Source organism: Platichthys flesus, chromosome 10 (assembly GCF_949316205.1).
Source record: "Platichthys flesus chromosome 10, fPlaFle2.1, whole genome shotgun sequence".
NCBI lineage: Eukaryota > Metazoa > Chordata > Actinopteri > Pleuronectiformes > Pleuronectidae > Platichthys > Platichthys flesus.
The window spans coordinates 22,092,602-22,106,805 of NC_084954.1; the positions used below are offsets into that span (position 1 = coordinate 22,092,602).

A 14,204-nucleotide genomic window follows, 5' to 3' on the forward strand; every position below is an offset into this window, starting at 1 on the left:
TAAATGGGTCAGTGTGGCAAGCTGTATAGATCCCTTGTCAATATTAAGTGATAGATGCTGCTGGTGCTATTGCTGCAGGACAATATTGATAGCTCGCAGCTCTCCCTAGATCACACATTCTAGCATACATGTAAATAATAGAGACATTTCACATTGGTATACACCTAATTCACACAGTCTTGAGTATTTTTTTATTGTAAACAGACAGAACAATTGTAATTGACAGCTCGGTATTGTGTTGATGTGTACATGTGATATTTGCTACAGAGAATAGTGTATTTAAGCTGATCAACTTGCATTTTCATACAGCTTTAATATCGTTCCTTTTCCCAGGGATGTACAGTATCGATTTTTGTTGCAACAGTTATTGTGGACAATATATTGACTGAATTGTACAAACCAGACAAAAATCCTGGTTTGCTAGCCCTGCTGTGAGAGCAATTTCTGCTGTTTGACCACGCTTCGCTCAGAGAATGATGATAATCACAGTAATGACTGTGATAGAAATTGCTGGTGGATTTGTTACTGTCAAAATATTCTGTCGCAGTGTTGAGTTAAACATATGTGTATGGGCTGATATTTCCATATGTGATGCATATGATATCTATATATCTATCCTTGCATTAATCTATAGAGTCATTGCAAGTATTAAAAGTTTAATTCTGAAAATATGAAAGGACTAGTTTCATATCGATTTATTGTGACCAATAACATGACAGGAAAAGTTAATCGAAAGCTTAGAAATCCTTCTGGTGTGTTTTTTTAAATTAATATCACTACAACTCAACTGTTGTCATATATTAGACATGTGGGAGAGCATCATTGATGCTCTCTACCACATTTAAGTACAAATTTCCTGGGCATCCATTAACCTTGTGGCAATGTTGTGATTGAAATGTCATTCCCAGGACAGCAGTCTGGGTTCACTATAACCCTCCTGCTGTGGAGCCTCTGCCGACTAAGCTCGCAGAGCCACACAAACTCTCTGCCTTGGCTAACTATAAATCCTACTGTATAATTATATGGAGTGTTGTATGTGGCCTCACCCTTTTGATTCTTCAGAAGGCAACATGACTTTTCCTCTCACCAGGGTAATGTTCAGGTCGCTGATTAGAACAAAGCTGTTTCTCTATCTATTGTTCAAATACATTTTTTAACCAACAATCATTATCCGTCAGTTGTTGAGGTGGACTGGAAAATATAAAAAAAACATAAGCCAAATTGAATCAACTCTTGCTCTTTCAAAGATTACTTAGATATAATTTGTGTTAGTTCAGGGTTGTAATTGACCCTATCTGTCATGAATCTGAGTTAAACAAACTTAAACTTTATGGCAAAGCTTCCAGTCAGTGGGTTTCAGTTGAGGTACATAAAGACATCTTGTAGCCAGCCCACATGTTTTATTCAGGCTCTGTGTGTATGAGGGCGAGGGAGAGAGAGAGAGACTGGCGTGGTCTCTCGTTACATCCTGGTTTTAGGTCAGTGTAACAGTATCTGCAGCTATTGACTTACCTACTTACCTTGCCTGGTTAGCAGATGACACTCTAGACCAGAGGACTACATCTTATTAAGGTGTGACTTTGGATAAATATTCACACTAGTATATGTCATATAAAATGTTTGAAGAAACGTGGATTTTTTTTTAATATATATATTTAAAAGCACAGCCTCACATGTGACCTTTGATATATCTCTTATGATTAGAAGCTGACTGTGAGATTGTGTACAGATGTGTGTTGTGCCAGGCCCTTCCATCCACGCACGCACACAAGCACCTACACACACACACACACACACACACACACACACACACACACACACACACACACACACACACACACACACACACACACACACACACACACACACACACACACACACACAACCAACAGTACCATTTCCTTCTCCTCAGCCAGAAGTGATTAGCATCCCCCCTACCATGTGTCCTTCTGTAAACCTTATACTTATTTCCTTCTATGTTATTCTCCTGCCTTATTTGGGTGACACAACTTTAGCCCTGCCTCCCCTGATAGACTCTATTCTGTGATTGCTTTTTACATATTTGAAAATATTTAGTTTATTTTAATTGGTCTGGAATATTTTTGACTGTCAGGTGCGTTTAGGAGACAGGGGAGGATGTCCTGGAATGGAAAGCATTCCCTCCTAGAGGGGTGATAATTTCCTGACTCTCTCTCACTCCCTCTCTCCTGTCGACAGGAGGGTGTTTCCTGTTGGCTGCTGGCCAACACACTTGCACCCACATGCAAACATGTAGCACGCAAGTCTGGGTCAGTTAGTCAATGGACTTTGATTCATTTCTAAAGAATGAGTTTGATCAAAGTTGAGCAGCTCTTGTAATAACGAGAGCACCGTTTAGCAGTCACTTTCAGTTTTGCTCCTACTCTGTGTTTGGGTCCATCTACACCACAATAAACAAGCTGCAGTAAAAGTAGCAACTGTTAGAACTGATATAAGTGTTCAATGTCCCACTGACTAACTTATCATGGTCAGATTTCTTTAAGAATCTTATTTAAGAAGGAGACCCTTGTCTAAATGTTGATATAAGTAAACAAACACACAACCATACACTGTAATTTGATTTGTTCATTTTCAAATATTATCCATCTAAAACATGCAGCCATTCTCTTTGTTTGAGATCAGAATTAGACAAAAGTATAGTGATATCTAATTTGTAACAAGGACCTACCCCAAGTTGGCTGCTGATCTGACTGAGCTTGGAGTCCCTCACTTTGTCAGGTGCATTGACTGCTGCTTAGAGGGTAAAGCAGCCACCCTCTACCCAGAATCTTTGCGGTTTGAGGTGTCCTTGAGCAAGATAGTGAGACCTGTACTATACTGTAACACGCTTTGAGTGGCCATTAAGACTAGATAAGTGCTATATAAATACAAACCATATACATGTTCTAATACACAGTTATCATTTGTTCCCTGTCTTTTCCTCTTCCACTCCTCAACCTCCCCATCTGTGTTGCAGGAGAACTTACAGCAGTTAATAGTCATGCCCCTTCCTAACATCCTCTGCATCGCTAAGGATCCAATATCAGGTAACACATTTTCTACACATTGTACAATACACCTACTTTTAATCCTGAAATCTTCTCTCATACAAAGATTAATAACAAAAAACTGATGAGGGCAGCAGTTGTCAAGATCGACATGGTTTTTGTTCATGTTTCTTCTTGTTTTGTCGTTCTTGATTCTGCTGCCATGACATCATTGCAAACACTGATCTCCTGGAGACTTCAATTATAACTGAGTTGCTGCATCTTTGCAGAGATGAAAACTGCATCTTATATTTGTTTTTCTTGCTAAATGAATAATTATAGCTAGTGTAGTCAGGGAAATGTTAGCTGAAATGTCAGGCATCAGCGTCAACCTTGAGATTATTTCTTCAAACATAATGTTCAAAGACTCGTTCAAAGATTTTTTTATTAACAATTTTATTTAAGTAACTTTTTATTTTCACTTTAATTCAGATGTGCAATGGTTCCCTAATATTGACGCAATTGTACACTTTTTGTAAAATTGTTGAATATGAATGCCTCTGATAGACAGCATCTAATGAATCTGTGTTTTGTTCCCTCCAGCCAAGAGCATGGAAGAACTGAAAAGAATGTTGTTGCTGATACTAGGCTGTGCTGTTCAGGTATAATACACACACACACACCCCAAACACAGCAGGTAACTGTGCCACCCAGTGTCTCCCAGCGAGTTTTTGTGTGTTTAGTTTTGCATGTCCGAGCACAGTCGTTCAGTGTATGTCCTGATAAGGTGCAGGGTGGGACTGGACTTGGGTGGGACTGCAGTATTCAAAAACACATGGAGTCATATTAATGATTTCCTGAAAGAACAGTCATCATGATTGGGGAACTACAGAAGGAAAATGTTGGATATTTTAGCAAAGTAGTCCTTCTGAAGGGCACCACATTAGCTAGTATGACTTTGTATTAACTTATATTTGTATACGTTATTTAAGGCAACTAGGTTGGGTAAAATTGTAAAATTCAGCAATTTTTTTAATCCATCCTTAGTAATCACGAATGAAGTTATAATTGTTAGAAGTATCCAGAAAAGGTTTACCGGGTTACCTGTCGGTAAAGAGGAGTGGCCAGACATGGGAGGTGGGATCACTGGGGTTTTGCTCATGCAGCTCTTTGTTGTCTCTCGTCTCCATCTTTCCAATGGGTTTCAACCATGGTTTCAACCCACTTTTGCTTGTGTTTCTTTGCCCACGGCTGCACTGTTTCTCCCCTCCTCAGCCCCTTCTTCCTAATTCCCCTCCCTTTTGTCTCCCTCCCTCCCTCCCTGTTCTGGTCTTACTGGTTCCATAAAAGAGGAAGGGCCATGAGGGAGCAATGAATGGAAAGCCAGAGGGATGGAAGGACTGATAAAGTCACATTGAAATGTTGTTCCTGTTGTTCATTTACTCAGCATACCAAGTCTAAACCAACTAACATTTTACATTAAACTATAATAAACACCAGTATAAAGGCAGCAACCTTGAGTTTTTGTCTTAATAAAAAACATTACAGTTTTAATAGAATATGCTTCTTTGTTCAATTTATCTCCCTGTGTGTGTCTGTGTGTGTGTGTGTGTGTGCATGGTCAGTGTGAGCGTAAGGAGGAGATGATAGAGAAGATCAAACTCCTGAACATCGAGACCCAGGCCGCCATTGTCTCTCACATCCAGGAGGTCAGTAGATCACGAGTCTGGTGTCTGTGATAAAATCATCCAGTGATCGGTGTAGATCATGACTTAAAATATCTGTTGTGGTGTTTTCCTTACTCTTACAGCATATGGGAAAATAATCTTTATCAAGACTACATTCACTATGTCTTCCAAGACTGTCAAACAACTGTCAGTCAGTTGTTGTCAGGTTTTGTTTTCAGATATCAGATGTGGTCTGTCTCTTGTTTCTGTCAGTCTTGCATTCCACACATGGAAAATTATCTGTATTTTTGTAGCACTTTTCTAGTCTTGATGACAACTCAAAGCGCTTTACAGTACAGTTTTGTACCGTTCACCCATTCACACACACACGCACACACACATTCATACAGTGCATTAATAGATAGCACTAGTTTTTTCTATTAGGGGCAATTTGGGGTTCAGTATTTGGCCCGAGGACACTTCGGGATGCAGATGGAAAAGACGTTGATCGTACCACCGTCGACCGCTCTACCCCTTAACCACAGCAAATGTGTACCTGATCCCACATTCTATTCCAGTAGGTGGATACAATGTGCCGGGAGCATGCGCGGTTGATGTGCACATTTACACTCAGCACGGTGACAAAGACCATAGCAGACCCCAGCAGACTGGCAGATTTGGAAACTATTATTTTGAATTTGCCTTTAGTATCCATTGGCTCCGTGGCTCGGAGTACACACCCCAGACCTGCCACTCCTCCCTCTCTTTATCCCCCCTCTTCATTTATTTAATCTTTAGAGTAGCATGCGCAGCTGTATAAATTACAAGTCGATCAGTTAATTACTTTTATTGATGCTGATCATTTTGCAGTGAAAAATATACTTACTAGAATATTTACAATTTTGTCTTTGGTTTATAATTTTTTTTTTTAAGTTTGAGCAAAATGCCAAATGTTTCCTGGTTCTTGCCTTTCAAAAATAAAAAATCTTCAGCTTTCGAACTTGTGATTGGACAGTTATTGCAATTTAAATGTCAACTTGAGCTTAATTACATTTTATGGACTAAATAAGTTAACATTAATCAACACTGATATATTATGTTAGCTCAGGTGTATAGAGATAAAACTAGTGATCCATGTGTGCAGGTTTCCTGTACAGTGCAGCTGCTTATTTTGTTCCTGTTTACCCCCCACCTTAATGTATAGGTTGATGTTATTGATGTGATTATACTAGCGCAGTGCAGTTTGTTTTATTTGTAATGAAATACTTGTCATGTCAGGTGGGGTAGAGGCTGTTGTTACATTGTTCCCTTATTTCTGTTTATTCGAAACCTCCAAGAAATGCCCCATGACTGCCTCAAACCATTTGCATTGTTTTATCTCCGTACAGCATGAAACAATAACAGCTGGTCAGTATCAATCAGTGTAAAGACAGTTCATTTTAAAAAGCAATATTGTGTGTGTGTATATTGCAGGTTACCCATAACCAACTGAATGTACTCGACCTCTCCTGGCTGGAGGAAGGAGCAGAGCTTGTGCGTGAAGAGCTGGAGCCTCTGTCCCGCAACATGGCTACATCACTACAGCAACTGATTGACCAGAGAGACAAAGCCAGTGAGGTACAGAGACACAAGAGCCACTACCAGGCATATTGCTATTTAATCAATTATTATAAAATATATTTAATCTATATATGGCTTATTGAAGTGAATTAATGTTTAAGCGCACAATAGATTCATTATTGTTTACATTCTTATATGATATATTTGGTATATTAAGGTTTCAATTGTTCAGTGATGTTATGCTGCTTCATCATATTTTCCACTCTAACACTAATCAACACATTTTGTGGTACAAGGCAGAAATTAAAGTCTTCTTGTAGCATTATTTCAATAGGCAAACAAAATATCTGTCCTCCAGGTGATTTTGGATTTAACCCAGGAAAGGGATTACCTGTTCAGTCAGCAGCCCCAGGAAGGGTGCAGAAACCTGGGCATGAGCAGCCAACAGCGAGAGCAGAGCGCTGGAGGTGTGGGAGTAAATGTTGGAGGATCAGCTCTTACTCTGACCAAAGAAGAGAGACAGCATCTCTCTGTGGAGCTTGCAGATACCAAGGCAAAGCTCCGCAAATACAGACAAGAACTGTAAGTCTTAGGAGTGAAAACCTGGATGTTTGCATAATGACCTAAACCCAATCTATGAATCAATCTGATGTAGTCCATCTGATACTCATCAGACCTTTTTAAAATGGTATTTCATGGTCATATTTTTCAGTTTGCACATTGTTACCCATCACAATCATTCAGAAAGTCCATGTATTTGGAGATTAACTACATTATATAATCTCCCTCAGCACACAGCAACTGGAAGTTATTCTACAGAAAATATAATCTCTATTATTTCACCCTAAAAGTAAGGTTTAAATGATAGTTTACAGTGAGTTTAAGTTTTAATGAGATTATAATCTCATTACTGTGACATTTTAATATCTTAAATGACTTTCAACCCATCTGGGAATCATCTTGGTGTGAAGCAGATTATACAGCAAAATGATTGATCCATTTTTATTGAAGCTACTCAATTATATATGTGTGTGTGTTCTCAGCGAGGAAAAAACCGAGCAGCTGATGGATTCAAAGCATGAAGGGGAGCGTCTGGATCAGGAGTTACAGAAACTAAAACAAGAGGTTAGGACACCTTTATACATATCAGATGTGTATGTAACACACATCTGTATGGAGAGAAACAGTTATAAAAAGAGAAAAAAATTACGGTTCTTCACATGCTTTGTTTTGTTGGAGTCGAGACAGGGGTTAGAGTCGATTAGTGGTAGCGTTTTGCTGTTGAATAAGTAAGTGGTAAGTGATTCTGGGGAGTTGATATTTGAATTAAAGGCTAAAACAAAATCACATTTCCCTTCACTGGTCCTTCAGAAGCTGCACACTCAACACGCATACATGTCCCTTTTCATAATTTTCAGCTCTGTGGTCTCTCCACCGCTGAAAGGGCTCTCCTATGTTCTCTGGAGTTTTCGCCCTTTCGTTATTTCATTATCTTCTTTGAGTTAGCTGTAGTGATAATGTGATTTCGGTCAACACTTCATTTCTGCTGGAAATCCACCCAATAATCCAAATCCTTGGTTTTGAAACTTCCTTAACAGGTAATTAAAGGTTGTATTTAAATACTGGTCAATTTGTGACAAGTTTAGCTTACCACTTTGTCTGTATGTGTGTGTATATAAATATATATATATTTAATGAAGATTATACAGTTCTTTATTATACTATGATACTTTATTCTAGTTATACTATATATTACATTTGTTAACTTGGTTATAGTTATTTATATTTCTCTATTGTTATAGGAACAATTTATTTCATGAAAAATTATAATAATGCGTTTGTGTTCAGAATCAGTTGCTATCTTGTGAGGCTCGCTCAGCCCGAGTGTACCGGGACGAAGTGGACTCTCTGAGGGAGAAAGCTTCCAGGGTGGACAGGCTGGAGACTGAACTGACCAGATGTAAAGAAAAGCTCAATGATGTTCACTTCTACAAGACCAGAGTAGAGGTACAGTCACAGTTTCATGCAAAACACAAGTGTGCACTTAACCATCATATTATAATTGGACTATGGGCAGAAAGTTACGGACATCGGACTGGAAGGTCGCTGATTTGATTTCTTGCGGTGACAATACAACATACCTGCCAGGACAACACCCGGATCTGTTCCAAAGTTCAAAGAGCACTCTCCCTACCCCCACTGTCTAAGTGCCCCTGAGCAAGGCACCTTACTCCCCCAACATCTGCTCCCCGGGTGCTGTGCATGGCTTCCCACTGCTCTGTGTGTCCTGTGATGTTCACCAGATGGGACAAAAGCAGAAGACAAATTGGCCTACTCTGCATGTCGTGTGATTGTGCATGTGTTTGGGATCAATAAATGTATCTTATCTTATCTTATAACACAACCGGATAATAGTTTTAAATCTGATTAATAGAGACATTTAGTTTGATGTTGTAGATAATTTCATATTCCGTTTGATTAGTTTTAAAATGTGTGTTTGTTTGTGTGGTTATGCAGGAGCTTCGTGAGGACAACTTTACTCTGATGGAGACAAAGATGTTGCTGGAAGAGCAGCTGACAGCCTCTAGGGGGCGCTTTGAAAAACTTCATACTCTTGAGAAAGACAACCTTTTACTACGATCTAAGATACACGATCTGGAAATGGTATTATTCTGTGCCTCTCCATGTACAAATATATATGTTTTGCAACTTTATTTATATATAATAAGCATTTTCATATATTATTTAAAACTTTAAAAGCAGCAATTTCTGTCAGCAAAGAAGCTGTATACATGTTCAAGACTTGATTTAATTGTGAGTTTTCCTAAATTGATAATTCACAGAGAAATGTCAATGCTCTCATCTACTCGCTGATGGCATGGTGAGTGAAGTGTTTGATTCCACAAAACTTTTCTGGAGTTTAAGGTGTAAACCTTGTTGCAGCCTAATCCAATATAGTTGAAGTCATGGCGAAAAACACTTCAGACATAATAAAACAACAGAAAAAACACAACATGCCTCCACACTTGGATGACGCCACACAAGCAGTATAAAGGCATGCTGTGTTTTTTCAGTTGTTTTATTACCTCTGTAGTGTACGTATGTTGCCATTGACTTTCTTCAATCGCATTCAGCTGCAACAAAGTTTACCCTTCAAACGCCAGAAGTGATTTGTGGACTCGAACATTTCACCCAACCCTCTATCGGCCTACTGGTGAGTAGATGATGAGTCCACAATCTCTCTTTAACTTGCTTTGAGTTCTATCACAGCAATGTTGAAGGATAGCTGATAAATAATTTACCATCTATAATTATGTGTGGTGAACCAGCTTTCTTCCTCTAGTTTGAGTGTTTGAGAACACATTGTGTTTGAGAACACATTGTGCTAATTTTTGTGAGTGTATTGTGCAGGAGAGGGACAATGAACGTCAGAGGCTGGAAGAACTTGTGGAGGAGAACATGCTGCTGGAGATTGGACAGAAACAGAGTATGAACGAGTCAGCTCATCTCGGCTGGGAGCTGGAGCAGCTGAGCAAAAACAATGACAACACTAAGACAGAGAGTAAAAGCCCAATATCCTTTTCTACTATTTTCTCTTATACGCTCTTCAGTTTGTGTTTCCAGAAATATTTTCAATATCCTGTCCTAACCAAAGTAATTTTCTCTGCTGCAGCTCGTAAGTCACTGGTCCATGAGCTTAACGAGTGTGTTTCCAGTCGAGTGTTGAAGCTTGAGAAGGAAAACCGGGAGCTCCAGTCCTCTATAGAAAGACTGAAGGAAGACAGTCACCTCCTGCAGGAGCAGCAGCTCTACACCCAGGAGCTGGACAGGGAGAACCAGAGTTTCAGCAAGAAGGTGGGAGGCCTCAGTGTGGCAGAGCTATTTGTACAGCTAGGAAGAAATAACAATTACTTGATAAAAGACAAAGATGCAGACGGAAATTTTGTTCGAAATTTTGCTTCAAACTATAGTTTGTTACTATTACAGAGAAAAACTAGTCATATTTTCTCTATTACTTGTTACCAATAAGTATGGTATCTTTATCATTTTATTAGCTGGAGCGTATGCAGGGCTTATTGGACCAGGAGAGACTGACTAATCAGGACATGGAATCTCTGGGGGAGGAAATTTTGAAGGAAAAGCAGAGTCTGGAGAGAGATATGCATGTTCTGAGGGCAGAGAAGGATCAGCTGGTAAATATCACACAGCACACTCTCTCACTTAAATATGGGACTGAAACGCACTTTTTGTTGATGCCCTTGCCCCTTTGTTATCAAATCAGATCTCAGAGTTGGAGAGTGAGAAGCATCACCTGTCTGATGCGGTGGTGTCCCTTCAGGAGCGTGCGCAGTCCAACAGTGAGGCAAGAGTCCGTGAGGTGGAAACAGAGAACCGTTTACTGCACCAGAGCATCACCGATACCAGCTCCCGTTTGGCCATCTTGGAAACTCAACTCAAAGTATCACATGAGGAAGCAGAGCGGCTGAGGGAGAAGGCAGGACGGTGCGAGGAGGCGGAGAGAGAGGCAATAAGGCTGGAGCGGAGCAGGGACACTGTGAACAGAGAAGTAATAATAATAATACATGTATTTATGTATTCCTGTATTCGTAATTGAAAACTAATCTTATTACCACAACAACGCCTGTAAAGTGTAGTTGTCCCTGTTTTGCTCCCAGGTGGTGTCTCTGCGTGCATGCAGCGAGCGGTCAGAGGCGCTTGAGAAACAGGTGTCCTCATTTGAACAGGAGGTGCACCGACTGAAGAGGGAGACAGATGAAGCCCAGCAACAACTGCAGCACCTGAAAAGGCACGAGGTAGAGAACAGCCTGCTGTCAAAAGAGAACCTTGACCTCCGCTGCTCAATGGAAAACCTGCGCTCCTCATCCGCTCGTCTAGTTACCCTGCAGGAGGAGCATACAGAAATCCAGAGAGAGACACAGGTGCTGAATAGGAGGCTTGAAGAGGTCAGAGAGGAGGCACAAACAGAGAGGAAGAGGGCAGAAAGGCTGGAGGTGAACATGGCAACTCTGAATATGGAGAAGCATCGATTAGAAGAGGAACTAGAGAGGAGTAAAGATGATAGGGAGGAGGTAGAGAGGAAGCGACAGGAGACACAGAGCAGAATGGAGGAATGGAGAAGGGAAGTAGAGGACCTGAGAGAGGAGCGTAAAAGGAGGGAGGAGGGAGACAAGGAGAGGAGGAAGCTACAACTGGACCTGGAGCAGTCAGAGGAAGGCAGAAAGCAACTGGAGAAGGAGAGCTTGAAGATCAGAACTCTGCTGGAGGGAAAAGAGACAGAACTTGAGGAGAGGGTAAGACTATTGGCTACAATTGAAAAGGAAGGCGGAGCGCTGAGTAAGGAAGTGGACAGGCTGAAGGAGGTGGCAGTCAAAGCCAAAGAGCTGGAGCGGGAGAACAAGGATCTACACAAACAGGCGACTATTGACAAGAGAACTCTGGCTACACTGAGAGAGGTGAGAGGAAAAACCTCAAGGCTACAAATGGTTATAAACATGGGGAACATTTTGAATCTTGTCATTATCATTGGCATTTAACCAATCTCATCACACAGATCATTTAGATTCTGACTCTTTCACTGTCAAAACTTTCACTTGACAATGGTGGAAATTCTTTAGAATGCACATGTGAAATTATCCAAACCTCAATTAAAAAGATTACCTCGTGGAAATTATTTTATCAATGAATGTTTCCAACGGCTAGTATGAGTAAGCTCACAATCTAAGGGTTTCCCTTATGTTCAAAATTAACAATTAAGAGTGGCGCTGCCTGCGGGGTCACCCAGATACTGCAGAGGCTATAATTAGAGTTTTTCACCACACAGTCTATTGATTTTATCATTTATTTCTTTATTCTTTATATCTTTATAGACCAGTATAGACTTACTCTGCAATAGATATGTATATAACCACTTATAGTGCACCGTAAATAACACAGACTGGTTTCTATCTTTTAGTAAATACAAGATGAATATTAGCCCATCATTTAGATGAATCTACAGTATACATTTTTCTAAGCAAGATAAGAGTTTTTCAATATTTGTGTATCACACACGTTTTTGCAGGAGCTGGTGTCAGAGAAGTTGAGTGTTCAGCAGCAGAGTGTTGAGTTAGAAAGACTCAATGAAGAACTGGAGAAGATTGGACTGAACAGAGAAAAACTACTGCAGCAGGAGCACACCCTGGAAGACAGGTTTCTTTCTCTCATATGTACATTACAACACATTACATTTCATTTAGCTAACGCTTTTATCCAAAGTGACGTATAATAAGTGCATTAGACCCGAGGGTACAAACCAAGAACAACAAGAATTAAGAAAGTTAGTATTTTTTATTTTATTTTATTCAAGGTGTAGTTCAGAAGAGGTATGTTTTCAGTTTGCGGTGGAAGCTATGTACATTTTCTGCTGTCCGGATGTCGATGGGGAGCTTATTCCACCATTTAGGAGCCAGGACAGCAAACAGTCGTGTACGGAGTTCAGTTTGATTCTTGGGTGACTGTGAAGAGAGATTTAATGAGGACCGCCCCATTAAAGTATTTATGGTATGAGTGTATCGATAATTCTTTGTTTAGCTGATGGTGGGTGTTTGTGTGTGGGTGTCAGCAGGTACAGGCTGCTGGAGTCTCGGCTGGAGGAAACTGTCCAACAGACAATGAAGATTAAGGAAGAGAAAATATTCACTCTGGAAAAGAAGCTACATGAGAGCCACACACTCAACGCTACGTTACGTGCTGAACGAGCTAATGTAAGGACCCACTTTGCATTAGAGTTGTGTATCGTTTGGGATTTTTTTAATAAACCAAAACACCCCAACTCCAACCTTACGAACAGGTGCCCAATTAGTAACAGATATTGTTACCAAACTCTACTATGCATGCCCTGTCCTTTCCCACTCAGTTCTCTCGATTAGAATATGCAGCTATAACTAGGTGCTAAAGCAGTGTAGTGTCAAATCCACCAGGATTGTGGAAATGTTGTCTCCCCTTTGGCATCAAGAGTAATAGCATAAATAGTGCTGTCAAACAAGGGAAATTTGGTTTTCTGTTTCTTCTTATTTGTATTCATTAATACTGAGATCACTTACTTGGTTTTTCCACCATTCACCTACTTGCTGTAGCCTTTTTAGTCTCTGTGGTTATCCTTGCTCCTCAGCTCTGACAAACAAATAATTTCTTGTTCACACAAAGTACTTCACTACCAGTGTGCCAATGTGGGAATGTAGCCACAGGCACCAGATTTATTATACTGTGAAATACAAAGAGATTTGCATGATGCTGATCAGGTTAATCAGCACTGTGTGAACCCATTTAGGGAGTGCTTTAATGTGACAGCTAAGTCTTTCATGTGGAAAAGTCCCTAACTCCAGCTTTAATGAGACTAAGTAACAGGTTAATGAGAAACTAAGAGGTTTAACTCCTTCTGATTAATTTAACTTTTCCCCCAACAGCTGAAATGGATATGTTGTACTTGTCTATAAATGGTATCAGCAGCTCAGCAGTTGGTTGCTGGACAATATATTATATTGTTATTTGTCACTGAAAAAGCATTAATTTACAATAAGCAACTTTGTTGTCTTGCAATATTTTATATTTATAAATATGCATCATAAACTATCCCATACTTAAACATATAGATATGTATTTGTGTGTGTTTGTATGTCTAGGGTCACACGACAGTGTCTGACCTGAGTCATAAACAGAAGGAGGAAGAAAACCACATCTCCCAGCAGCGATTCGGTTTTGACCAGGGTCAAAGGTCAGCCACTGCTGAGCTTCTACGAATCAAAGATCATCTTATTGATGTGGAAAAGAAAGTGAGTGACACATTATCAGCCAGTGATGTATCTTATTGTTGTGTTGAAGGTAATATGCCTATTTCTTCAGAATTTAAATATTGCGTTTTTCAATCAATCAATCAATCAAATTTTATTTGTATAGCCCATATTCACAAATT

The 14,204-nt window shown here is 39.9% G+C and overlaps 1 protein-coding gene across 4 annotated transcripts in view; it reads left to right on the forward strand.

Annotated features, from left to right (window-relative positions):
* Window positions 1-14,204, forward strand: part of ccdc88c (coiled-coil domain containing 88C) — a 49,904-nt gene that overhangs the window by 13,899 nt on the left and 21,801 nt on the right. For 3 of the 4 annotated variants that reach the window (XR_009922074.1, XM_062397529.1, XM_062397531.1), the window contains exons 4-19: window positions 2,996-3,065; window positions 3,609-3,667; window positions 4,631-4,714; window positions 6,146-6,289; window positions 6,591-6,814; window positions 7,276-7,357; window positions 8,081-8,239; window positions 8,750-8,896; window positions 9,644-9,794; window positions 9,906-10,087; window positions 10,288-10,425; window positions 10,515-10,799; window positions 10,909-11,706; window positions 12,315-12,442; window positions 12,855-12,996; window positions 13,915-14,064. Coding sequence is in view for 3 of the 4 variants with exons in the window: in XM_062397529.1 (XP_062253513.1) it covers window positions 2,996-3,065; window positions 3,609-3,667; window positions 4,631-4,714; window positions 6,146-6,289; window positions 6,591-6,814; window positions 7,276-7,357; window positions 8,081-8,239; window positions 8,750-8,896; window positions 9,644-9,794; window positions 9,906-10,087; window positions 10,288-10,425; window positions 10,515-10,799; window positions 10,909-11,706; window positions 12,315-12,442; window positions 12,855-12,996; window positions 13,915-14,064 (2,943 nt within the window). In the remaining variant the exon portion in view is untranslated. The remainder of the gene's footprint in view (window positions 1-2,995; window positions 3,066-3,608; window positions 3,668-4,630; window positions 4,715-6,145; window positions 6,290-6,590; window positions 6,815-7,275; window positions 7,358-8,080; window positions 8,240-8,749; window positions 8,897-9,643; window positions 9,795-9,905; window positions 10,088-10,287; window positions 10,426-10,514; window positions 10,800-10,908; window positions 11,707-12,314; window positions 12,443-12,854; window positions 12,997-13,914; window positions 14,065-14,204) is intronic. The other variant, XM_062397530.1, reaches the window with a different exon arrangement.